Source organism: Hesperophylax consimilis, chromosome 4 (genome assembly GCF_061612785.1).
Source record: "Hesperophylax consimilis isolate HC1 chromosome 4, BYU_Hcon_1.0, whole genome shotgun sequence".
Lineage (NCBI taxonomy): Eukaryota > Metazoa > Arthropoda > Insecta > Trichoptera > Limnephilidae > Hesperophylax > Hesperophylax consimilis.
Genome location: NC_142839.1, coordinates 11,205,946 through 11,232,044, shown reverse-complemented (window position 1 = coordinate 11,232,044; position 26,099 = coordinate 11,205,946). Strand labels below are relative to the sequence as shown.

General features: G+C 34.4%; 1 protein-coding gene across 1 annotated transcript in view; it reads right to left on the bottom strand.

Moving 5' to 3' along the window:
* Nucleotides 1-365: 365 nt before the first annotated feature.
* Nucleotides 366-26,099, bottom strand: part of LOC149424180 (uncharacterized) — a 388,030-nt gene continuing 362,296 nt past the window's right edge. Inside the window, exons 3-6 of the mRNA XM_089651345.1 lie at nt 13,820-13,934; nt 8,087-8,244; nt 3,505-3,656; nt 366-3,360 (exon numbers count right to left, since the gene is read on the bottom strand). Of these exons, the coding sequence (XP_089507471.1) occupies nt 1,579-3,360; nt 3,505-3,656; nt 8,087-8,244; nt 13,820-13,934 (2,207 nt within the window). The 3' untranslated portion in view covers nt 366-1,578. The remainder of the gene's footprint in view (nt 3,361-3,504; nt 3,657-8,086; nt 8,245-13,819; nt 13,935-26,099) is intronic.

Below are 26,099 nucleotides of genomic sequence, written 5' to 3'. Positions count from 1 at the left end.
ATGAGCCGGAGCCCTGAATTTGCAGTGTTGTAGAATTGCACCCACGCACGTCATGAAGCACTGCAATTGGAGTGAAGACCTTATACATTAATTTTGCCTTTGGGTATTACTTCTACTGGGTTTGTTAAACACAAAAATTAAAATGTAACTTTATCTATTCATCTTTATCTATTTATTGAATATTCTTGCCGGCTCCTATGGGTTAACTTTTAACCGAGTGTCCAATGGATTCATGCGTATAAATTATCATATATATTTTTTAAATATTCATGCAATATTGTGTACTATTTATTGGAAGAAATAAAAAAGAATATATAATTTTTGAAATAAGTTTATTTGGTAAAAATACAATACACTTGAGTGTGAATAAATTTTACACCATAAAATATTTTAGTTTGGGTGTGCATATTATTCTTATAAATAAAAATGATAACTTTTGAGTATTCTATCTTCATTTTACAAGTCAAGTGAGAGTAAAACTTAATATAAGATGGTGCTTACAATTAAATCCAACAAACAGATTTGAGATCACACCCAAATGTTTCATAATAATTATTATAAAGTGAGGTTAAAAATTTGAAGTCAACTTCATTTAAAGAAATGCTTTTAGTCTACTTAAATTGACATGGAATTTATTAATGTTGCTAAGAATGCAGGTATATATACAGTTTGTTCAATTGGATTAAACGTTAAGGGCATTTACATCCACATTAACTAGCCAAACGTAATTTTTGTTGGTCAGTGTCATATCTATCATAAAAAATATTTGGATAATATTATAAGGTATTTTAAATATGCGTACTCGGTCATTTTTAGAGAGAACCGTCTATCTATAGTGTTGCTGTATTATATTTTCTTAAATCTGAAGGAATTGTAAATCTAAATTTCAATTTATATTTTCTATTTTGAAGAACTTTCAAAATTCATTCTTCCCGGAATAATGAAATATTTTCTCATAAATTCTAGCTTTTCGTAGTCTGAAGATACTTGTATCTTCCAACCCGTCTATAAAATTTCTATTTCTTCATAATAATTTCTCATTTAACAGGCTTTTTTTGCCATTGTCCACAACTCTACTAGCATTTCAACACTGGTTGTGTGTTATTATTACTTTTTTGGGAACGCTTCGAATGAAGGCATTCACTATTCGTAGATTGATAAAGAAACATTATTTGAAGTATTGTTTTTGGCAAAACAGCCATTTTAGGTTAATGGTAATGTGCATCCACCGTTATGGTATTTATTCTTCGTCAGTGCAGGGAATATGTAATATGATATTTTCATCTTATTTATGTTTGACTTACTATCATCTCACCCTAATCTTCAAACCGTGTTTACAAATAAACCTTAAAACTTTGAACATCAACTTCAATACCAACTATGTGATAAAATCACAAACCATGTGCAGATTGTGCAAATCTGTCTAAAATCATAACTCATTGCGTAGCGTGCTTGTGCAAATATAATAATGTTAATCCAGCACATGTTTGGCGACAAAGCTACAACAAGACTTTAGATTTCTAAAAACCTAAGCTCTTGTTAATTTATTTATGTTTTTTTCATCTATTTATTCATAGATTAACCGAGAACTCTATTGAAAAAATATGGATAGAATGATCTGTGCTGTGGGGTTTGTGTGAGTGTGCGTGATCTGTTGGGTCTTGGTAGGGGATCGAGGTTTTGCTCGACTATTTCTTCTGAACCATTTGCCATTTTCTCAGTTTCAATTACTTCAGGTTTAGCATCACTTGAGTGATTAACCGTGATTAAAGTTTTCTTCACTTCTGGAACTTTATCATTTTGCTTTGGAGTGGTTTGGTTGGTACTCTCAATAAGCGCTGGTGTTAGCGGGTGGTGGATAGTTTCACTGTCATTGTTGATGTTACCATTTTTATTTAGAATCATTATGTTGGGATCGATTAGAATTTTTTTTTGTTCAATCCCTGGTTGACTAACAGGTGGTGATTGTGTACTAAATGCAGCTGCTGTTGATATGGGCACAATACTTTTAGATGTGGATGACTGTATTTTGGCAGATTGTTCGGGGAGTTTTGTAGTTATTTCTAGCACTACAGCTGGTGCGTTGGTTCCAGCCATTTTTGGTATTGTTATTTGAACTACTTTGTGTGTCAATTCTGTAGTAGGGGCCGATTCTACTTTGTGTGTTAATTCTGTAGTAGGGGCTGATTCTATTTTGCGTGTCAATTTTGTGGTAGGAACTGATTTGTTTGTCAATTGTGTGGTAGGAATTGTATCTACTTTGTGTGTCAATTCTGTGGTAGGGGTGGACTCTGTTGTCATGTCTTTAGATTTCTTCTTCTCTTCTTTTATTTTGTCATATTTCTTCCCCTTGGTAGGTTTGCGATATTTAGATTTATCTTGACTTGTTACATCTGCTTCTAGGGGAGATGGTGTTATTCTTGATACTAAATCATCAGAAACGGCTGGCGTACTAGGTGAAATCATGTTAGAGTTGCTATTTGCTATAATTGTTGTGGGTAATTTTGTATCTGCCGCCTTTGCTGACGTAGTTTCAGAAATAGTGTTCTCTGTAACAACTTTAGGTGCAGATGTGGTAGTTGGTTCTGTGGGTTTATTTATAGAGACTTTATTTGTAACAGTTTGGACATTAGTGGTCTCAGTGTGCTGGGTTGTTTTGTGTAACTGATGCAGATGATGAGCCATTAGGAATTGTTGGTGTTTAGTTTCAGGAGACACAACCGTCATATCAGCGCTTAACTTGCTCTTTGCCATCACCAAGGGTGGAATAAAGTGATCTGTGGCTTGAGTGTATATATTATCATGATGCTCTCTTTGTTTTGGAATCACCTGGACAACTTGTGAAGTCGTTGTTTTTATGACTTCTTTCTCCGTAGCCAATGGAATGGTCTTTGGTGTAGTAATAACATTGGGAGTACTGGTTTCTGCAGGTGTTATTGTAACAGTTGCCTTCTTAGGATTTTCGCTTACGGAAGACTCGTCTAAAGTTTTCGCTTGTGTTGTGGATTGCTTGACTGTTGGTGCCTGTGTAGAAAGTAGTACCGTGGGGGTTAGGATTTTAGGCTTTGTTGCTGGTTGGCTGAGTTCTGTTGGTTGAGGTGTGGTGTTAGGCTGAAGAGTAGGTTTGGCGGTGGTACTGGTGATGGGGAGAGATGTGGAGGGGGCCACAGTCTCCCTGCGGGTGCGGGTGGAGAAGTCTCCTGCAGACGGGGTGGAAGGGGTCCAACTCCAGCCACCGGGTGGGGAGGTCCGGGGAGAGCCGCTGCTGGCATCAACAGAGCTGACGCCTGTTACGGCGTTATCAGAAAAGTCCTCCTCCGAGATGGCACAGGAAAGTTCCTTCAGAATATCGGAGTGGCTCTGCAACATTGAATGTAAATAAGTGATTAGTTCGCGGTAGTTTCATTGCGCCTAAGTTGGTTGCAGACTCGGTAGGCATTTTTAATGAAAGACGGACACACTAGAGGGATAGCGACAGTATATAGATCGATGAGTGATAAATACCTCGTTGGCTTTGCAGGTGACTTTCTTGGTTCCATCGAGGCCGCAGTCGGAGATGAGTTGAACTGCAGCGAGTTCTGGCAAGAATTGGACAGTCAGGGATGGGATAGATCGAACCAGACACCCTCCGGCTGGTTTAAGCGCCCATGCTGGCACTGAAATCAAAATAATCCCTTTGTTACTAACCCACCGGTCGCATGGCATGCACTTCTCTCTCGCATTCTGCGACAGAGTATCTTCAATGAAAGATTGTGCTATTTCGATTGGTATTCAATTTTACCAATTTTTTTATTAACCGCCTAAGTCTAATTTGTTCGCGTTTGGGAACAGTTCATATAGTCTCATAGAAATAGTTGTGTCTCCCTTCATGGGGAAAGATACTATCTAAACGGTGCGGTGTTGGAAAGAGAAGACACCACGCTTAGTAATAAAATCTAGAAGCCACAGAAGAATTAAAATGTATACATCTAAAGTTCTCAAAGGTTCCGACCGCAGTTTGAGAAAAAAATATAAAAATAATTTAACATGAAATGAAGAAAGAAATTAAGGTGAACATAATGTTTGAAATACACTTGTCAAATAAAATACGATAAAATGTAAGGTGAGCCATTTTAAAACTTTTTTATGCATTGTATTATATGTTTATACAATTTGAAAGCATATATTATCACCTTTCATAAACAGTGGTTAGTCATTAGGAAATATTCCATTTATTTGGATTTTTTTGCAAAGCGGCAATAAAAAATCAAATACCGACACAATATGCCAGAGTCCTGAGGTTAAACCAGATAAGCAAACTTTGACGAAACGCAAATAACGTACTTAATATGTTGGATTGTCCGAAAATAATTATATTTTGCATACTCGCCAAATTATTAAAAAGCCCGTGCTGAGCATTCGACTTTTCAACCTATTTTCCAACCCAAAGCAAAGTAAAAAAAACGCAGTAAATTGTTTTGCCATATTTCCAACGCAAAAGTCAAATATATCGCGGGCAGTTTTAAGCCGCTCACAAAAAATACTGGAAACAATGTAATTACTTTTCGGATTGGAATTTTATTTTGTTCTGTGCTTCGTAAACATGCATGGCGCAAGGATTTATCCTGCATTTCCGACAATGGTAAATGTTAGTGACTGACGCAGTTAGAATTGTTCGGAATAAGCCAAAGCGGTAACAATACAAAAGCCGCCTCGTTTCGGACATTATTTCGTTTGACCGCAAATTAAACGAAATTTTCCGGAAAACTACATTATTTTCGAATTCGATATTTAGCCATTTTTGAATTATTCACGGCAGGGCGGGCCGACCCTGAGCCAAACGGCGCCTGGCGCTAGTAAAAACCTCAAGGGCGCTGTATTACGTGTCAGGTATTATCATTATATTTGACGCCTTGGCAAGTCGGCGCCCAGAGCGGACTGCTCCAATTGCGCCTGCATAGAACCGGCCCTGATTTACAGTGAAATCTACACACGTACCTAATCTAGAAAATTTCTAATTTAATCATTTGAAATTTTGTAACATTTTTAGTATTCCTTGAATATAAGAGTTGTAGAATAAAGAAGAACACAAGAAATGCGACGTGGGCAGGGCCGGCTCTATGCGGGCGCAATTGGAGCAGTCTGTTCCGGGCCCCGAATTGCCAAGAAGCTGATAATACCTAACGCCTAACAGTTCTAACGCCATTGAGATTATTTTTTATTAAAACGGCGATACACAACAATACACATTATCCAGATGTTATTGATTACGGACTTCACCTACCTAGGCGTCCACTGGTTTACTTGCGCCAGGCGCTGTTTGGATCAGGGCTGGCCCTGGATGAGTGCGCGTGTTTTGATCCAAACATTGAGAAATTCAGTCTTTCAGTTCAAATGGAATGGCGAATGCGATGTCAGGTAGTGTCAGAGAGATAGAAAATGAAATTTAGATTGGCTGTCTCGATCTAATAGTTAAAAGTTACAAGGACGGATTGTTTAACAGAATTCGAACAATTCATCAAATTTCAAAGTACATTTACAAGTTCTGTGAAGATTCTGTTCATGTTATATCATTATTGACCAGTTGCTTCAGAATACTGAAATAGTAACAGAACTTGGAAAGAACCTTCACAGAACTTGAAATCTTTGAAATTTGATGAATTGTTTAAAAACTGTGAAACAACCTGTCCTAAGTGTTGTGAGCTAACTGGCCAATAATGATATGATAACAGAACTTGAAAGAACCTTTGCAGAGCTTGAAAATTAACTATGAAATTTGATGAATTGTTCAAATTCTGTTAAACAACCCATCTTTAGTTGATGGCGAGATTGGCTTCCATTTCCACTCAAATCTACATGGACGTAATTTCTATTTGAAGGTGTGTGAATTTGTCTTTTCAGTGAATATGGTGTTTTACCAAGAACAGAACATTAAACTGACCACCGATAAACTGTGGCATTTCTCTGAATGTAGGTTAACATAATTCGGTCGGATAAACATAACCGGTCTCGGTAAATACAAATACCCATCCCTCGGGCCAGTCAAATTGATATTGTAAAATCAACAAATTTGCGAGTCAACAAATTCAGTAGGTAAAGGCCCCGTAAGCTGATTATTAACGTTGAGCAATAAAACTTGGCCGATTTTATTGGCTATTGTTAGTTGAGCACAGGTTGAGCAGTTCTATAATTCCCCACATTACACGTGCAAAAGATTAAAACTTAAACAGTGTAATCTGGTATTGTAACCGGTCGGAAAATCTGACTATTGTTTTACTAGAACAATAATAATACAGGGTTTTCCAATAAGAGGTGTTATTTTGATATTCAATCGTAAAAGATCAATGGTTTCGTTGCTTGTGTAGCACGTAGCGCCGTCTTATTGAAAGTAAACGTTGTCCAGATTAATACCATCCAATTCCGGCAGTTAAAAATCATTAATCATCTCTCCATTCACCGTAACTGTTGCTCCAGCTTCATTTTCGAAAAAGTAAGGTCCAATGACTCCGCCGGACCATAAACCGAACCAAACAGTCACACGTTGAGGATAGAGAGGCTTTTTAACAATAAATCTTGGGTTTTCCGAGCCCCAGATGCGACAATTTTGCTTGTTGACGAAGCCACCGAGGTGGAAATGGGCCTCATCACTCAAGATGATTTGCATTTGATTCATTCAAGTGAATTTTAATAATTTCAATGTGTTGTTGAAGCGTGTATCGTTCCATTTTTATTATTCTACTTGTCAAATGTCAAAAAATGACAGCTTCAAAAGTAACATCTACCGAAATAGCGAGCTATTCAAAATAACACCTCTTATTGGAAAATCCTGAACATCATTCAGGGATGGTGCCGGACTACTCGTTTGATGCTGATGAGCCAATGGCTGCATCCCACATGAAATTGTTCACAATTAGTTTCGGCTACTTCCTGTATGACCTAATCTTCTGCCTGTGGCAAGGCAAGGAGACCAAGCTGATGATCATGCACCACATCTACTCCGTAACCTCTCTCCTCCGGCTGTTGCTGAGAAGCACCCAAGGCACCTCTGCCTCTTGCGGGCTAGCCGCTATGGAGCTCACCAACCCCCTTCTCCAGGCTAGATGGTTTATTCGGACAGCCGGAGCGGGAAAGTCATTTTATTTCTACTTTGTCGAAGCAACATTTATAGCCGTGTTCATTGTTGTTCGGGGAATCTTCTGGACATATGTGCTGGTGCTCGTGCTGCTGGCCCCCACCGTGGACATTGAGAACAAGATACAGGCCGTCTTGATGCATGCCATATCCCTGGCCTTCATATACAATCAAAAATCATATCGAAGAAATAACATAATAACATTTATGATAAGGTAAACAGTTATAATTAGCATTGTTAAATATGCATGAGGAAATTATTCAAAATGTTATCAGTACCTACTTGGGATGAATAATTGGTAAACAGTGATAATATTGTTAGAAAAAGCGGGTAAACTCCACACTATATAAAGTAATTATTTGAACTTCAGCAAATCACATTTCTGCGAAAGCTATATGCGGACTTCGTATACAGCGTTGTAGAGAATTCAAAATACGAACACGTTATTTTATAATTTAGGGCCAGTATTGCAGTTGCTTTTTAATATCGGCTTGAGAGATATTTACCTTCGCCAAGTTGTTCTCTGGAAGGAACCCTGACAATCTAATCCAACTGAAGGTTCCCGAGTAGGTATACTGAAATATATTTTGGTACAAATGTGTGCATGCTTTTAAGTTCTCATGAAAACCGTCAACAGCTTCAAATGATGATTTCGTCATCACAGAGTGTTTTACGTTGTGTGTATATACTTTTGTTGACGCCCTGGTGAAAGGCCTCCTTCAGAATCGAAACGTTTCTTGAAATGACTTTCGCCGTTTTTGGTGACCAGATCTGAATAGCCAGGTACTTCCCAACATTGCTCTTCCCCATCTCCTTCCATCAGCCTCACAACATACTCCCATACGACATTGGAGATGTCGTAGTCCCTCTGACACCCGAAGGATTTGCCGAATCCGCTGTTCACAGAAATGTGCAAAGAAAAAATGTACTTACGTCAAAAATGTTATTTTAATAAATAACAGGTTAATGTTGTACCTGGTAGCTCGCAGATGAACGACGCCACCTGGGGCCCCCCGCAGCTGAGGGCCCCCCAGCGGTAGTCCCTGGCGGGGTCCAGTGCGGTGCATAGGGGCGTGCGGCCCCCCTCGGGAGCAGAGGCCCAGTAGCCCTCACCGCTCAGGGCCTTGTAGTCCCTGCAATGGCAAAACAACTCAATTATTTCACAACCCCGCAACATTGAGCAACATTTTATAAAACCGTTGAACCGTTTTGTAAAACACGTTTTTTTGCTCCCAAGATAAAATAAAACAGAAAACACACCGAAGAAACTAACCTAACCTTTTATTTTTTTAATTGATACTTTAGACGTATTTTTTTATAAAATATAATTCGGTAATGTGAGCCTCACTGGGTGCTTTTACCCATGCTGAGGACCCATTTTACAATTTTATGTGACAAATTTTGTATGTATCTAATTAAAAATCTACTGTATTGAAATTATGTTTGTTCAACGAATTTAAATTAAAAATTGAGAAGTAAAATAAAGTAATAACAATACAATAATTAAGGCAAAAATAAAAACTAATCAATTAATTATTTTAAGCAAAAATTAATCGCCTGAAATATCAATACAAATTGAAAATATCTCCCGAGTAAAAATAAATGACGCCGACGGGAATTGAACCCGCATCTTCTGATGTCCGGTCAGATGCTCTGGACCACTGAGCACCTGACCGGACATCAGAAGGGAGATATTTTCAATTTGTATTGATATTCTAGGCGACTAATTATTGCTTATAATAATTTTTTATCCTTTGTGCTATGCATAAAACCTTGTCCTATAAACATTAGTTTATCATTAAAAAATAATGTATATAATTGTTGGTCTGGTTGTGTATAATATGTGTAGAAGGTAGGTATATTTTTTATTCTTTATTTATTTTGTAATATAACTTAATTATGTTTGTGAAACGTTTTTTGTTTTTCTCATTTTTTTGTAAGATTATTGAATGCTTTTATTGCCTGGCATTTGTGGTGTCTTTGTCCAAAGCTTGTGTTTATCGACGGAGTGTTTTTGATTTGTATGTACGTTCATCTATTGTGTTGTGAAATTTAGTTTTTCGGCCAAAAATGTAGTTTTATTGTTTTCTATTTTTTGATCAATGTTCTAATTTTTCGTGTTACAATTTTGACGGAGAGAAAGATTTGATGACTTTTAATACATATTTAAAAAAGTAAATCAATTTTATTATGTTATTTTTAAGTTCTGCAAGTATCTTCGTTTAAAAAAATAAATATTTATAATTGTTGCATCTGTTTCAGCTTTCAAGGCCATTATCAAACTGTCCCGTATAATATTGATTGATATAAATTGATGATATTTCGTTTGTATCATCTATCATCATCAGATAGAGATTTGAATTGCACGACAAACACGATGGAACTGCACACGTTCCAGTCGTATAGATTTCTACATGTGTGGATATACCACTGGTTTCGACGATACTTTCGGTCTGTATCACTGCAACGTCTTTCATCAATCTTTCCCCTGAATTATCGGTGGGGTAAACATTATTTGTCGCTGGTTTATAACAGCCCGTAAAAGTTAAATAGAAAAAAGTAAAATAGTAAAAGTTAAGTGTTTCCAAACATATTTTAGGGATCCTCAATTATCTACTAAGGTAACCCTAATTGTATACAGAATTCAGAATAATGAACACGAAAATGATGTACATTTTTTTCAACGCTGTCAAGACCTTAGATACGAGGCTGTTAGTCTTGACTTATTGACTTTCCTGATTTTATCATGGTGTCGTAAAAATACATTAAAAAACACATTCTCATGTCGATAACCTTCCTCCACCTCTGGGAATCTTCTTGATATACATTTAGAATATTTTGAATACATTTCAGTGGTGTATGGGAGTAATAAGATAGCGGAGTTAGAGTAGATTTGTTTTAGTAGTTGCCTCCAAATGCAGGGCTTTTAATTTTTTTTAATATGTTTATTTATCATTTAAAAAAAAAATTATAATGTCAAAAAAACTTTACAATGTACATAGTAATCATTTCACATGATGTTATTATGAGATATACCACCATAATAAAGCTAGGCTTGTGTGTATGGGGGATGTGTTATGATCAGAGATGTGCAAAATGGGTACCCAAAACCATTTGAAATGCAAAATGGAAATGGGTCAAAACTTTTCCATTTGAAAATGCAAAATGCAAAATACCAATTTTCAAAATGCATTGAAAATGCAAAATGGTTTCTCAGGTCAAACAATTAAAATAATTATAGAATTTTTAAACAATTTTGTTATTTAATACTGGACATCAATGTAAAACAAACATATTACATGATGGTAAATCCAAAAACACCACGACTACAGATTATGAAACAACAAAATATTTGCGCGGGACTAATGTTGCCAACGTAAAAACATAGAAACTGCTATCTAACATTTAATATTACAGCGTCATGGCCCCATGTTCAGTATTTGAATCAGTATTTTTGTAATGGTATCACTCAATTGCCAGGGCTCCTACCAGGGAGCAACTTGACAAATGGAAATTATCTCTCATAGCGAAGTTGAGGACCGACTGGCTTATGAAAAAAAGAAGGTTGAGTGGAGATAGTAGGAGGAATGTTGCAAAAAAGCATTTAAAATGGAAAATGCAAAACGGTTTTTAGAAAAGCATTTAAAATGCAAAATGGAAAATACCCATTTTGCATTTCCATTTGAAATGGATTTATTTGAAATAAAGCACATCTCTGGTTATGATGTTACAATGTACATAGTAATCATTTCACATGATGTTATTATAAGATATACCACCATAATAAAGCTTGGCTTGTGTGTATGGGGGTGTTTTATGTTTATTATATCTTTATTTATGTGTTAAACTATTCAGTTTAAATTTTAAGTGTTAAGTTTAGATTCTTTAGATGAAATTTAAAATCTTTATTGTTATTTATATTTCTGATACTTACTGGTAATGTATTAAAAAAACTTTACTCCGAATTATATAAATTTGAATTGCCCCATTGTTTTTTTTTTCATTTTGGAGTTGAGAGAATTGATGTTTTTCTATTATTTTTAAATGGTGCCGTTTTATTTAGAATATTATCTTTGCAAATGTGTAATGTTGCATGGATGGTAGAAGTATAATGCATTTAGTTTTCGGACTTAAATTTTTAAAGAAGAATATATGATAAATATGTACATGGCTTAAATATAATTGTCGTTAGTATGATTTGTGCTTAATTTTGTGTTATTTAAAGCGGTTGTGAGTGATTTTTTTATAATTTCCATCCCATACTATAATGTATTACTGTCACATTGTATTATTGATTGGCAGAAGGCAAAATACTTCATTCTGAGTAAATATTTATTTAGGATATGTCGAGAAATGGCGCGAATACATTTGCAAGCCGAAACGCGATCCGAGCCTTGAATTGTCTGAATCAGAATCGAACGAAGCACCAGAAAATGGCGCGAAACGCCGCATGCGGTTGCTTCGTTCCTTTCCCACAATTCGAGGCTCAGCTCGCGTTTCAGCTCGCAAATGTAAAGCATTAGACTAATATTATTACTCTAAGACTATATCTAAAGATGTATGTTAGTTTCATCACTCTGTCTTTGAGTGAATTTATGTGTGGACCAAGCGGATTGATGATGCATTATATAAATTTATTAATAAGCATTTGACTGAATTGGAAATCGGGATTTCTGAGTTTATGTAAGATCCAAAAATATAGCAGATATGATATTTTATTTCAGTCTGCTTTAATATAGCAGACAAGACATTATATTTCAGTCTGCTTTAATATAGCAGATATGATATTATATTTCAGTCTGCTTTAATATAGCAGACATGATATTATATTTCAGTCTGCTTTAATATAGCAGATATGATATTATATTTCAGTCTGCTTTAATATAGCAGACATAATATTATATTTCAGTCTGATTTAAAATAGCAGATATGATATTATATTTCAGTCTGCTTTAATATAGCAGATATGATATTATATTTCAGTTTGCTTTAATATAGCAGATATGATATTATATTTCAGTCTGCTTTAATATAGGAGACATGATATTATATTTCAGTTTTTTTTTAATGTAGCAGATTTGATATTATATTTCAGTCTGCTTTTTGTCTACAAAGCAGGATCTGAATCATGCATTTAAAATGATTTGTTTCATTAACACTACACTGAGGAATACGAGATTCAAGTAATGTTAACTTAGCCATTTACTGTAATGCGATTTGTAGAAAGATAATTAAATAATACATTCCTCTCGTTAGTTTATTAGGTAAGGCAGGTTTGCTAGATGCTAGTACATTGTTATACGTCTACTAACCTTAGTTGTCTTCATCACAGTACTCACACAGATGCATTACTTACATACAGTGTGTTTCGTTTATACATAAAAATAAAACAATTTTATTTCATAATTCATACTTCGAAGCCAAAACGTGTTGAATTCAGTCATATAAAATGTAGTTTGACATGTCAAATATCATTTTATTTCATTGTTAATAATAATAATTATACAGATAAATTTACTAACATAAAATATGAAAACTGAGATTATTTCACGCACGATATCATGCACCCGACCGAACTGGAACCGATATGAATAGGAAATTCTATAAACTTCCTAACAATATTCTTTTGCAGCCATAATATATACTTGCTGTCCCTCTTCCCCTAGTCACAGTAAGTAGGCGTAAAGGGCTGTTGTTCCTCGCCGCTGGAAGCGTATACCGATGCAAAATGCATTCAATCTTAAGCTTGTTTATTTCAGTCAACTCTCGCTGTGTTACCTACACAATGAAATCTCTCTGTGTTTATCTCAAGTTCTTGACCACTGAACCAAATAATTAATATCCTTGTAATTTTACAGGGTCTTTTGATATCTGCTGCATAAATTACATTGACTAGCTTATCATTAACTTCCGTTTATTTAGCATTCAAATACGCACTTAGTTAAAACTAATACACTTAGATAATACATTTGTTGAATTGCAAATCTGGAATTCTGTACATCCCATTGACTAGGCGAATAGTTGAACTTAAATAGGACCGAATACTTCCCGAGTACTTTAGTATTCCAACTTCGTTTCCCAAAGTAGCCTGTACTGGTAACTTCTATTCGAAATAATTCCAACTTCCAGTTCGGAGGTTTCCGCAAAGTTTGACGGAATTAGAAAAACATACATCACATCTAAGTCTGTGCCCAGCCTGTCAGGTTGTATGAGCCTTAAAGTTTGAGCCCGGAGGACACTTAAAGCATGATTATGTTATTTCTGGAATTGGACCCTTGCGGACAATTACGGGACTCTGAGATATTTGTGGACGGAAGCTAAAAGCATTTTTGTCGCTTAATACTAAATCAGCTGTGATAACCGATTGGTTTAGTTTCCTTGGAACTTATAGGAAAACTAATTAAGTTTTACACTCCGGAGTAGTTGTAATGTGTTGGCATTACAAATAATATGCAATTGAACAAACTATCCACCTATCTAATATTGTGCTACATACCTATATATACTAATTTAGAAATACCAAGTTTATATACTATATACTAATATATACTATATACTTATATACTAATTAAGTACCAAGTACCAACGATTAGATTCCGGAGTCAAATGGTGGATAAACTCAGTGTCCCGTAGTGATTTTCTCTCCACCCTAAGGGAGAAGTAGTATTACGTGATTTTTCAATAGATAGTTACAGAAAATACACTTACGTCCAAGTGAAATCTCCTTCCTCGTTGCTCTTGATAAGTCCTATCCAAACACTGGACATGATGTCCAGTTCCTTGAGATACGCTCTGGCTGCATCGTACTGGGCTGTGGTGTCAACTAGAATAAATAATATAAATCCATCTTACATCTGTCATCTGGTAAGGTTGGGTTGAAAACATGGGTTACATCGTTATATGACAAAACAATGGAGAAGAGTTATGCAAAAGAACAAACAAACAATAAACTTAACATAGCATAATCTATCCTAACCTAAAGTATTATTTTATCATGTTTTATTTTATCACTGTTCTGTTTTATCAGGATAAGGAAAAAATAAGACTTAGGGTTTAGAATTGGGAGGATGTGAGTGCGTTTTATTAAGGTTCTACATTTCCAATGTGATTAAAATATAAGGCACAGACATTCATATTTTTATTTAATTACTATTTCATAATGTTGACATTATAAAGAAGATATATACCCCTTTTTTAGAGGATTTTCAGCGACTTCTATGGTTCAACCTCATAGCTTGGGTAGGTAACTTTTATGACGATGTTTGAAAAAAACGACACACCCTAATCCTTCGATGGGCTTAATGCAGTTATTTTTTGTTTTTACTTATTTGATAATGCGTGGGAGTTTGTTACATAACTTAACAGCTAAAAAATCAGGGATTCTTTGCCCAAATGTATTTATTTATTACACTTTAGTTTTTAATTTAGCATTTCCATTTGCTTGCTCTGGTTAACGATCATGCAAGATGTTTGCCTCTTTGTCTTTTGAGGTGATTAACCCTTTGGTATGCAAGTAAGATAACTGGAACGGTTTGTAAGTTTTCATACCCTGATAAATATGATTAGTAACTCTTTTTTAACTTAAGAACCGATTAACGAAGAACTCGGATACCGATTTTTTTGTGTAGGTCGTGTAGGTCATTTTATAACGATTGTGATTTAAAAATAGCAGGTAGGTGTGTATGTTTTAGCTGTTATATTATTAAATCGACCAGACTGCGTGGTTTGAGTATATAGAATTATTCATTATATTCAATTTCAGCACAAACACTAATACAAAACGTTTGATGTGAATTTTAACAAGGGTAAAAATTTTTCAATCTTTTTTTTAAATCCTGATCTTGGAGTAAAAAACATTCGTATATAATTTTCTCACAAAGAATTCAATTCCGAACGCTTTATGAAACGATTTGGGTAAACAAAGCATTTTCATTTCGAGTTTATAAATAATATTTCGGAAACGAACAAAAAGCGATTCCGTGATAGTCGGAACAATGTTAGTGCCAGGAAGAGAGAAGATGAGTAAGTAAGTTAAGTTAAGCCGGGAGAGTGGAGAATGGAATATAGACCGCACAATGAATGAATAAAACAAGACAAAGCTTTTCCTGCATACGCTGGTATTATCGCGGTGGATTTAAATATTCCCTAAAATTCTTTGTGTGGATAAAGTTCTTAACAAAACGTGAAGGCTGGGATAAAATAACTCCCCACAACAGGAAACCATGAAAATATGTAACTGAAAACTATTTCCCTGATGACTACGTTACGAATTTTCAATGTTTCATAATGTTAAATTTGACGGTCTCCGAGGTCGAGGGGTAAGGCTCTCGACTAGCAAGCCGTAGGTGGCGGGTTCAAATAAATTTTATTTGATTAATGTGTGTTATTTCACAATTTACTCATTTAAAATAATATACTAAAAGTATATTTGCGGCTCATTCTAGAGTGGAAGATACTCTCAGTATCGCCCTGGTGCAAGACCACCATTCAGAATTGAAACGTTGCTTAAAATGGCTTTGGCCGTATGTAGTGACCAGATCTGAATAGCCAGGTATTTCTCCACCTTTCTCTTCCCTATCTCGTTCCCCTCACACCATACTTCAATTGGGGATCCTATAGTCTCACTGACTCCTTTACGTTTGGGAGTAGTTTCACATAAAAAAAGGAACTCCAGTCAAAAATATTGTTAAAAATATATCATTGAAGGAGAAGATAATACTAATAAATCAAAATGAAGCATGAAACAGAACAACACACAGAAAAATAAAAAGATAACGGTCTCAAATGGAAATCGAACCTAGGATCTCCGTCTTAGAGCGATAACGTCTCACTGAACCATTGGGACCTAATTATTATCCTGCCTTGTTCTGTTTATGTTGTTTCGTTTAGATTTTTTAGTATTATCTTCTTCTTTGAATCAGCTTTTTTTATGTGTAACCACATAAGAGTCTCAACTGTTCCCAAAAGGTTGAAGCTAGTGAGACCTCCGACCTCCAGCTTGCTAGTCGAGAGCCTTTCCCCACGACCACGGGGACCGTCGAAGAAACGCCCGGCGAAAATCACAAATTACACGACGGGTTAATGGTTCAGAAAAGATTCTTGTTTTCAAATGTGAAATCGTCGAGTTTATTAATTAAGAAGGTAGGTTTTTAAGTAAGTACCTACTCACAAATCTTATAATTTGAGAGGTCTACTGTTCACAAAACTAATTTTTCGAAGAAAATTTCATCTGAAAGCTTATCACTTTGTGATGTCTGTTCGCGCAATATATAGGGGATTGTTAGGTATGCATCCACAGGCTTAATGGGCAAGTGTAATGTCAATACAAAATCCTGCAAATGTCCTACCTACCCTTTTACCCATCCCAAAATGTCACCATATTAAAAATATTGTTGAGACACATGTAAAATCTGACAAGTGGTGTCAGTTTCTTATCAGAGTTCGAAGTGATAATTAATATCAGACAGGGCGAATATACATATAATTTGTGAAGTGAAATCAACTAATACTCCTGGAGACGTGTGATAGTCATCAACGGGTGAGTCCATCTTTCCTGCATTCCAATCTGGGCTTATCTTGTGCTCCAGAAGCCCAGATTTATACCTTTGATTATTGCACTGTCCATCGGGTTTGTCGGATGCATATATCGTCCCATACCTATCATTCGGAGTAGTTTGGGACTGGTCCTTTGGGCGTGTGGCATATCACACCACCTCTAAAATATATAGTGGAGTCGCAGCTTCGCGACACCAATGTCATTATTTATTATAATAATACACAAATAACTTTATTTACATCACTTTAACATGTTTCATAAACAATGTTCACCTCATCATAGTATATACTTGCTCCTGATGAGGTGAACATTGTTCACGAAACATGTAGAGGTTAAATATATTAAAGTGATGTAAACAAAGTTATTTGTGAACAAAACTAATAGTTAAATAACCATAGAACTCACTCAGAAACATAATTGGACTCCTTCATTATCAATGTTTTCCACAACATTTCACCGAATCCTCCATGGTTCTTCAATAAATAATTATGTAAAGCCTTTGGTTCAAGCTTCCTCAATAGGAGCCGGAAACGGATAGCCATAGAGCCTCCCACAGAAACTCCGGACGAGCTTAATTAATCGGATGTTAATTTTAGGAGAAGGTATTAATTGGCACCTACTGAATTAGATCACACGGTCACTGCGGAATCAATTTCGAAACAAGAACGATTTCAACCACAGACATTCAAATTAATAGACGAGTCAATCCGAGAAAGGGGAACAAACCAAATCGACTGTCCAGCTGTTGGTGATTTGTCAGTAAATGAATATGACAGTATACAGGCAACTCGCATTGTAATCAGAGGCGGTTCATTGGTACGTGCATTTGTGCATTGCACTGCTTGTCTTCAGTCTCTACATAACAAATTACAACGACATCTGTGCCCCAGTGATCGATGTAAGAAATTCGTAATTCCCGTCAGGCATTGATGTATTATATGTCGTATTTAGTCTATGCCGTCAGGTCATTATTTGAGCTGACGGGAAAATCTTCTAGTAAAAAAATCCCGCGCAAGAGCAAGCGTTCGTGCATACCCCGATATGCACAGAACCAACTTTTACCATACTACTAAAACAGCATCGGGCGGTATCGATACAGCCAGAAGTAGCCGAAACGGTGACATGAGCGAGACAGATTAAACTCTTAACGTCAAATTACGTGTTAGAGCAGTGCAGATACATAACCCATTCCGTGCATTATCGAAACGCTTTGACGGCGAGTGAACTTTGAATCACTTTGATCATGTGTAATCCAATGCGTCTGGAATGGATTCGCTTAGAAAAACCAATGTTCAATGTTAATGCTACGACATTCACACATTGGAACTCGAGCGGTGTGAATTCAAACGGTTTCGCTATATTTTCAACGATGAATTGCGTGTCCTTTACTTTCGAGATAATTTTGGGAACGGTGACGTAGCAGTACTATTTAATCAGTTATTTTACAAATATAACTTAGTAGATAGAATGAATTGCAGTAGGTGCCCCATTCATTATCTTCATTTCCCCTTTTATTTGCCCCACCTAAATTGCAGACTAGGTACATTTTAAAAGTGAAATGAATTGGTGGCAATTACATTTACGGGCCGCCTCTGATTGCAATATCACCCTTCGGTCCTCGAAAATAAAATGTGCTTACGAATTACTACTTCTTTTTACAATGACTCGCAAAAAACATAACTACATATCCCAAATCGGGTAAACAAAAGTTCGGTCTTGTTTCCAAAATTTATCACTTTGTTACTCTATTTAGTTAAAAATTTACCCACCTCACTCAATTTTAGCGTTAAAGAACTTTCAGACCCTGCGCAGATAATTTATTTCTGTAATTTAATATTTTAAGATTATACACAAAATATTTTACATAAAGTATTATACAAAGTTTTCGAGGAAAATTTATATGAAACGGAGTTATAAGCGAGATACATTTAGATAAAATGAATACATATAAATATCTGTCATGATAACTCCTAAGATATACAAGAAAAAATATCTATTTCAAGATTTTTTTTATTTTTTACGTTAGTACGGCTAGACTTACATTTTATTGGTCATGATTTAAAAGATATGATATTAAAGACTTTTTGTACCTTGCTTCTGTGCAGTTAAACAGATCCGCTACATCTGCGTACCTATTACTAATTTCATGTAATCTAGGTACAAGCGAGTATTAGAAATTTTCAGTCTTAGAATTGTTATAATTAAAGAGGGTTTTAGAACGAGTAGCTCTTATGGGTACATGAAATTCAATTCAATTTTAACAATGATTAAACACATTTTTATAAGAGTTAATGTTTTGACGCAACGCGGTCTCTTCAAAGGTTGCAAGTAGTGAATTGTACATTTTAGGGGCAATAAAATGAATATGCCTTCGGGCCAATCCGGTTCTGCAACGGGTTACTACCAGTGGCGGCCCTTCTATGAGGGTCATTTGGTCAATGACCTCCCAACCTATGCTTAAATAGTATTAATATAAAAAAAAGGATTTAACAAACTACCCGTATTAAAACTAATTTAGTTTAAATATTCGTGCATATTTGTACTGTAATAGCGGGTTCCACTGCCATCTAAGGTCCAAATGTATTGTATGTACCTACCGTGGGTCACTTTAAATTTTGTTAACCCTTAAATGCATACTGTTGCAAAACTGCAACATACCGTTCAAACCACCTTTAACTCTTTGGTGTATACTTAATGCATGCCGTTTTAGAATTATCAAGTTCACGGTAATATATTTTATCGAGTGGCATCACCTTTTTTTTCAAAATTTTTTGTCAAATGTCCCTTTTTCTTTAACAAAGTGAAGATTCTCGAAAATTGGTTGGAGGTTAGAATTACAGTTTTGTTTTGCTGTTATTATTTTGATTTTCTTAGGTAAGTAGATACAATAATACAATACTTATATGTAATAACTCGTATTTTTCCGCTACACTTATTAGTTTTGAGAATTTTTTTTAGGTTTTTTATTTTTTTTTCATACGTAAATTGTTCATATTAATTTTTATTAAATACATGGTGTTGTAAACCTGCAACAAATTTTTTTGAATCAAATATCATTAAAAAATTACAAAAAAATAAAATTCTTTATATTTCCTTGCATATGCATGTAAATATCTAAAAAACATTTTTTTTCCAGAAAAATTAATAAATCATGCATTTAAGGGTTAACTATCTCTTTTCTTTCTCTTTGCTGTACAGAAAAGGAGATAAACACTATCACGTCTGACGTATGCTTAGTATCATACAACATTTATTTTAAAGGGTTTTCGGACATGACCATGGTGAGATGGAGATATCTACGACATAAAATTATTAAGGTATTAGAGGGAAATATGAAAAAAATATCAGTCAAAATTTTTGTGTGTGTTAAACGATAGTTATCTTGAACTTGGATATTATTCTGCGAAATTATGTTTATCATTGTTGACGTTATTTGCATGGAATAATTTGTAGTGTCGAATTCTGTGGATATCGTATCGAAAGAAATCGCAAATAATTCATTGAATCGTGTCAAACGTATTCAAATAAAGAGACAATTAGAGAATTGAAACAATTAGAGAAAAATAAAAAGGTTAAAAACGAAAAGTTATAATTAACGTATTTGCACTTTTGCTTTCATTGTTTACTTTTTAAGTCCATTGTTTACTGACATTGAACTGAGATTGGAGCAAGTGATTAAAAAGCTTTTAATAGAAAATATCTGTTAAAAGACAAAACATTAATTAGTTATAGGTGTAAATAATTAGATAAATAATCTTAAATTAAACTAAACTATAAAACACCACCGGTTTCTGAATACCGGCAAATTTGCATACATTGGCGGTTTTATAATATTCACTAAGCATTAGCAATATCTATTAACATTTTATATTATTTTTTTCCTATTGACCTTCTACTTCTGGACACTGCATATACACAAGTGCCATTTCTTTGGCTAGAACGGTTTGATTTTTTTGTAAAAATGGACGCTTGTAAATACATTTTAGATTTTGACTATTGGTTTGTCTCGGTCCAAAATAACATTTTCATGGAACAATTGTTTGGAGGGGTAAATTTTCATCTTATTGTACATAATTTTTAATTCATTCAATTGGTTATGCCATATTCTCGGGCGTTCCCCACATCTTTTAGCATTTTTCTCTTTTCACTTCCGTGTCATATATTCTCCTTACATTCCTTTCTTCGTTAATTCGTTCTATCGGATCTACCGCTCTACCGCAAACATATCTAATCGTCATTTTCTTATCTTATCCACTATCGGCACTGAATTATTTTCGGATTTAACAGAAGTCTCGTTTCTCAACTTTCAGTCTACTTAATCCGTCCTCTGCCAGTTCTTAGGCTTACTACTATAAATCAGTGCTGGTTTCAGAACTCCACTGTGGATTGCTAGCTTCGCTTCTTTGGACAATGTTTGATTATCGCCAACCGCGTTCAATCCCCCGTTAAAGAATTTTCCTGTCCTTTACTTTTTTTCAATATAATACAATTTTATTGGAAATATTTTCTCAAGTCTGTAAAATGATTTAAGATTTTGTTTGCATATTCATTCCATAACAACTAGGCACTAAGGGGGAAAGTTTTCAGACAGGAGGCATAAAATAGTTCAATATTGATTTAAATTTTACTGAGGTTAACCCAAAGGCTTACTTTGAAAAATGTTGAATACGTAAGTATGTTTTCGTTTTTTCTATTTTCAAATTTGAAAAAAGTTGAAAAATATTAAATTCATTATAATTGCCAGATGCTTTTTCAACTTTATGGCCAAAGAAAATGTTCCTCTGCCGCTTGTTAGTGGAAAGTATTCGTTCAGGTTTTTTAAATTTCTTAAGTGCTACTTGCTGATTATGTACAATTTCCCAGAGAGAACTTTACCTTTGCTCGGGATAAAGAAGTTGGTTTTACCGCAGAAGTAGAATTAAAACATGTTATAATGAATTTTAAATGAAATTTAAAATTACCGAAAAAAATATGTGAATGTATAAATTGTTTCTAGAAAAACTACCGAAAATATTATGGGTTCAATCGCAACAAATTTAAGGATTAAAGCAGTTTAAAATTGATTTAAGATTTTCACGGCCAAAAGTATTTTTGTTATTTGTTTTTGGGGTATTATGCCGTGTTGCGCTAACTCCTTCTTTAGCCAACGTTTCGGACAGCATTGCAGTGTCCATCATCAGGGCAGATGTGTTATTATTTGACATACAATAACACATCTGCCCTGATGATGGACACTGCAATGCTGTCCGAAACGTTGGCTAAAGAAGGAGTTAGCGCAACACGGCATAATACCCCAAAAACAAATAGCAAAAAAAACAGTTTAAAATTATCAACAATGTTTTTATAAAACTAAATATTAGTTTCATTGTAATAACTTTTCTTTTAATAACTTTTGAAGGTTATTCTCATCAATATAATATATGATTGAAGAAGAAGATAATACTAATAAATCTAAATGAAACATGAAACAGAACAATAAAAAGGTAACGGTCTCAACTGGGAATCGAACCCAGGGTCTTTGACGTAAAATAATAAGGTTGCAGTAAGTATGTTCGAATGGTAAGGGGCGTTGTCCTAGTAAGAAAGAGATGCTTCTTCTTTAATGATGCAAAAAATATAGGTAATTATTTTTTGGGGGGTACCTACTATTCTACTCAAATTCAGCAAATATTTTTATGACCGAAAACTATTGAAAGCAAGAAAGACCTTCAAACGGTGAATCTTACGTCACAAAATTTTTTATCTGAAATTTTTAGGTCAACCCAATTATTTTCAGCTCGTAATATAATATACATCATTTTCGAACTTCGAAAGATATACTTAAAAGAGGCTAAGTTTTTCAATAAAATGAAAGATGTTCGGAAAGAAATCGTAAAATTGTAATGAAATTTGATCTTAAGTGGATATTAAAGCTATGTAGTGTAATGTAGATTCATTAAATCGTAACTTTGTTGGCAGGTAATAAGTCCATTGGAAAGCTTACCGACATATTTTATCTCTTGTTTCATTGCGTACTAAAGTTCGATTCACGTACTTAATTTTGTAACACGGAAGACATCGTTGTAAGATGGCTCTGTTTTGTTATTCCTAAAAAGATAAAAGAGGTTATTAAATATGAAAGCCACCCCGCTCCTTGCCGCCGAGTCCTCACGTGTTGGCCCTCACTCTCTCGGGTTATAGGATCGTAAACCATTTTTATTTTCAGACAAAAACCGCCTAAGTTGTGTAACACATTTTCACTTTATAGTCGGAGCTTTCCTCACGTACTAAGCTTTCAACTTCATAAATAACATAAGCTTCCAAATAATGTTAACATTAGCTTACCTTGAAGTAACACCTTGATTTTGGATTACTTATTGACGACTGAGAATGATTGGAGCCTTTCGATGGTAACACTTTCAAAAACAAAAGTTTTAAACTCCTGGAAGCATCTTGTTTGTGGTTATCGTGTAAATAATCTTTGAAAAGAAGGATGTATTGAAAGTGCTTAGTATGGTTTTCATTCGTTGTGTTGTGGCGATATTACCTCAAGGTAATATCGCCAGGTGGAATTCTTATAAATTATATTGTGCTGTGTGCTGCTTTTTGGTAAGTGATTGGTTATCCTGTTTCCTTCTTTCTATATATTGTTTCATCCCTACGTGTAGGGATGACCATACGTGTATGGTCATCCAATTCCAATAAACATCTTTTCGTATCTCTTAAAATTTATTTACAGTCAATAATTCATGTTCATCTGAAACTGTAATTCGGAAGCAGTTTCGGATGCAATATTAACAATATACAAAATTTGTCACATAAAATTGTTAAATGGGGCCTCAACCCGGTAATCACCCAGTGAGGCTAACATTGCCAAATAACATTTTATTTATAAAATAATAAAAAAAAATCACATAATGTCAAAATTTTTACAATCTCCCATCGTCACAGTGAAAAAGGTAACATCAATAACGTTTCTCATGAGAAAATAAAGAAGATGTTTATTGTTCAACCACTACGGTGCATGCACCATAAGCACAAATACAGGTTCGCCTAGTGACTAGTGAGGAGGGTTATGTCCAACTTAAATATACCTACTATTATTGTCTCTTGATATCTGTGCTATTATACTTTTAATTTACATTTATCTTTTGTTTCCGGGAATGAATGAATGCAAATCTCGGAAGCAGAAATTAACCCACTTCCCTGAGCTTAAACCCGGCAAATACACTCGTAGTCGATGATGATGCATTTTTTATTATTTTTTTATTTTTATTTATTATAAATTTTTAAAGATACATGTTTTATGCAGTCCCACAAAGCTGTCACACATGACGGCTTGTCTGTAGGTTCTACAAATAATATATATATATATATATATAAACATTTTTAATTTTTAATACATGTATGACACAAAATTATACAATAAACAATATCACAAAATAATATATATCAAAATAACTACCTATATACAAATTATTTAGGCAGGTACGTTGAGATGTTCAGGAATACATCAATAATAAAGTTCAGAGATACATTGATTCGTCGCTTATTAGCCAACGCTTAGTGTTTTTGGGGCAGGGTCTCTCATTATTCTGAGGTTTAAAAGAATTATTAAATTTATTGAAAATCTCTGGTATTAAATATTTAAGCGTTCGGCTTCCATACTTATTTGTTACTCTTGGAATAATGAGGCCCTTATTTTCAGTGAATCTTGTTGTGTGATTATGCACCGGTTGCTTTTTATATTTGCTATCTCCCTCATTATCCATTATAATAATGTACCAAAGAAGACCCTTTATTGGAAGTAGGCCCTCAGAACCATACAGTAGTTTTAGATTACTTCTTTGTCTGTAGATATTCGGTGGTACAATTTTTTTTATTATAGCAATTTGTAAGTTTTGTATATATTTAATATAAATATTGCTTGAGTGTCCCCAAGTTCGTATGCCATATCTGAGTATGGATTCGACCATAGAAAAATAAATTATTTTAAGAGTACAATGAGGCAAAATAAATTTCAGTTTATAAAAATTACTTGCAAAAGATCGGAGCTGGTTACAGATTTTAGCCACTTGTTTATCCCATTTAAATTTATTGTCTACTATTAGTCCCAGATAAGTATATTCGTTAGTAAAGTCAATTGTTTCACAGTGGCAAATATTTTCAATTTTTCTATGAATACATTCAGAATTATGAGCAATTATTTTGGGTATATTCCATATTCCCAGGCTTGGTGATTTTACATACATACATTTTGTTTTTTTTTTAACATTAATAATTAAACCAACATCATGAGCCCATTTAAGTAGCTCGTTAAAGTCACTTTGCAATTGTTGAATAGCTATGATAGGATTTTCATTGGATACTACAAGTGCAGTATCGTCAGCAAAAATGAATCTAAAGGCCTTTTTAAAGAGTTTTGACATAACAATAACATATATAATGTACAATTTTGGACCTAAAATTGATCCTTGCGGTACTCCTGATTTAATATGTCTTCCTTTACTCATATCATTTAAAATCTTTACGTTCATTTTTCTATTAGTTAAGTAGTTTTTAAAAAATGAGAGGAGTTTACCCCGGATTCCAATGTTTTCAAGAACCTTAATTAATTGTATATGGCTGAGAGTGTCAAAAGCTTTTGAGTAGTCAATAAAAAGCACCAGTACATGTTTTTTAGAATTAAGTTGAGAATTTATAAAATCAGAAAATTTTTCCAGCAATTTATCACAACTTTTTTTTTTCTGGAACCCGTACTGGCATTCATCTATAATATTCAAATTATTTCTATCAGCTTTTGGTGGCAATCACGTACACACGCACGGATATGTACGCATTTTCTGAAATCGGATTTCATTACAGCAGTTAACATAAGAAATAAATGTCAGTCCTCCCCAATCGGCATTTGGTCCCTGGGAAGGAAGGTAATTCTTAGCCAACAATTTTTTTTTAATTTTTAACTTTTTTTTATTACTGTTCTTATAATATATAGGTACATAATGTTCAAGATTTTCTAAAAAAATTTATACAAAGAAAGGTACAATATTCCATACTTCCAGAGTCTCAAAATTCTTTCAGTGGTACAAAATTATATTTTAGCACCCTTTATATATAAACAGGCTAGATCACAATCATAATACTCGTTTTAACTTTAACGAAGGAATTATTGTACCTAAGCATACAAATAAATATGGACAAAGAACGTTAAACTATATGATTCCCAGTTGTTTTAATATGTTACCTGCTGAAATTAAAAACTGTGACCAAAACAAACAATTGGTGAACTTACTGAAGACTTGGCTTACTGAAAGAATCAATTTGTATTAGCTTACAATGATATATTATTCTAAAGACTTTTAAAATTGTTATTTATGGTTTCATAATTTTTTTTGCTATATTTGCGCCAAACGTTGGCGGAATTTATTTTTATGTATGTTCATATTTCTGTTA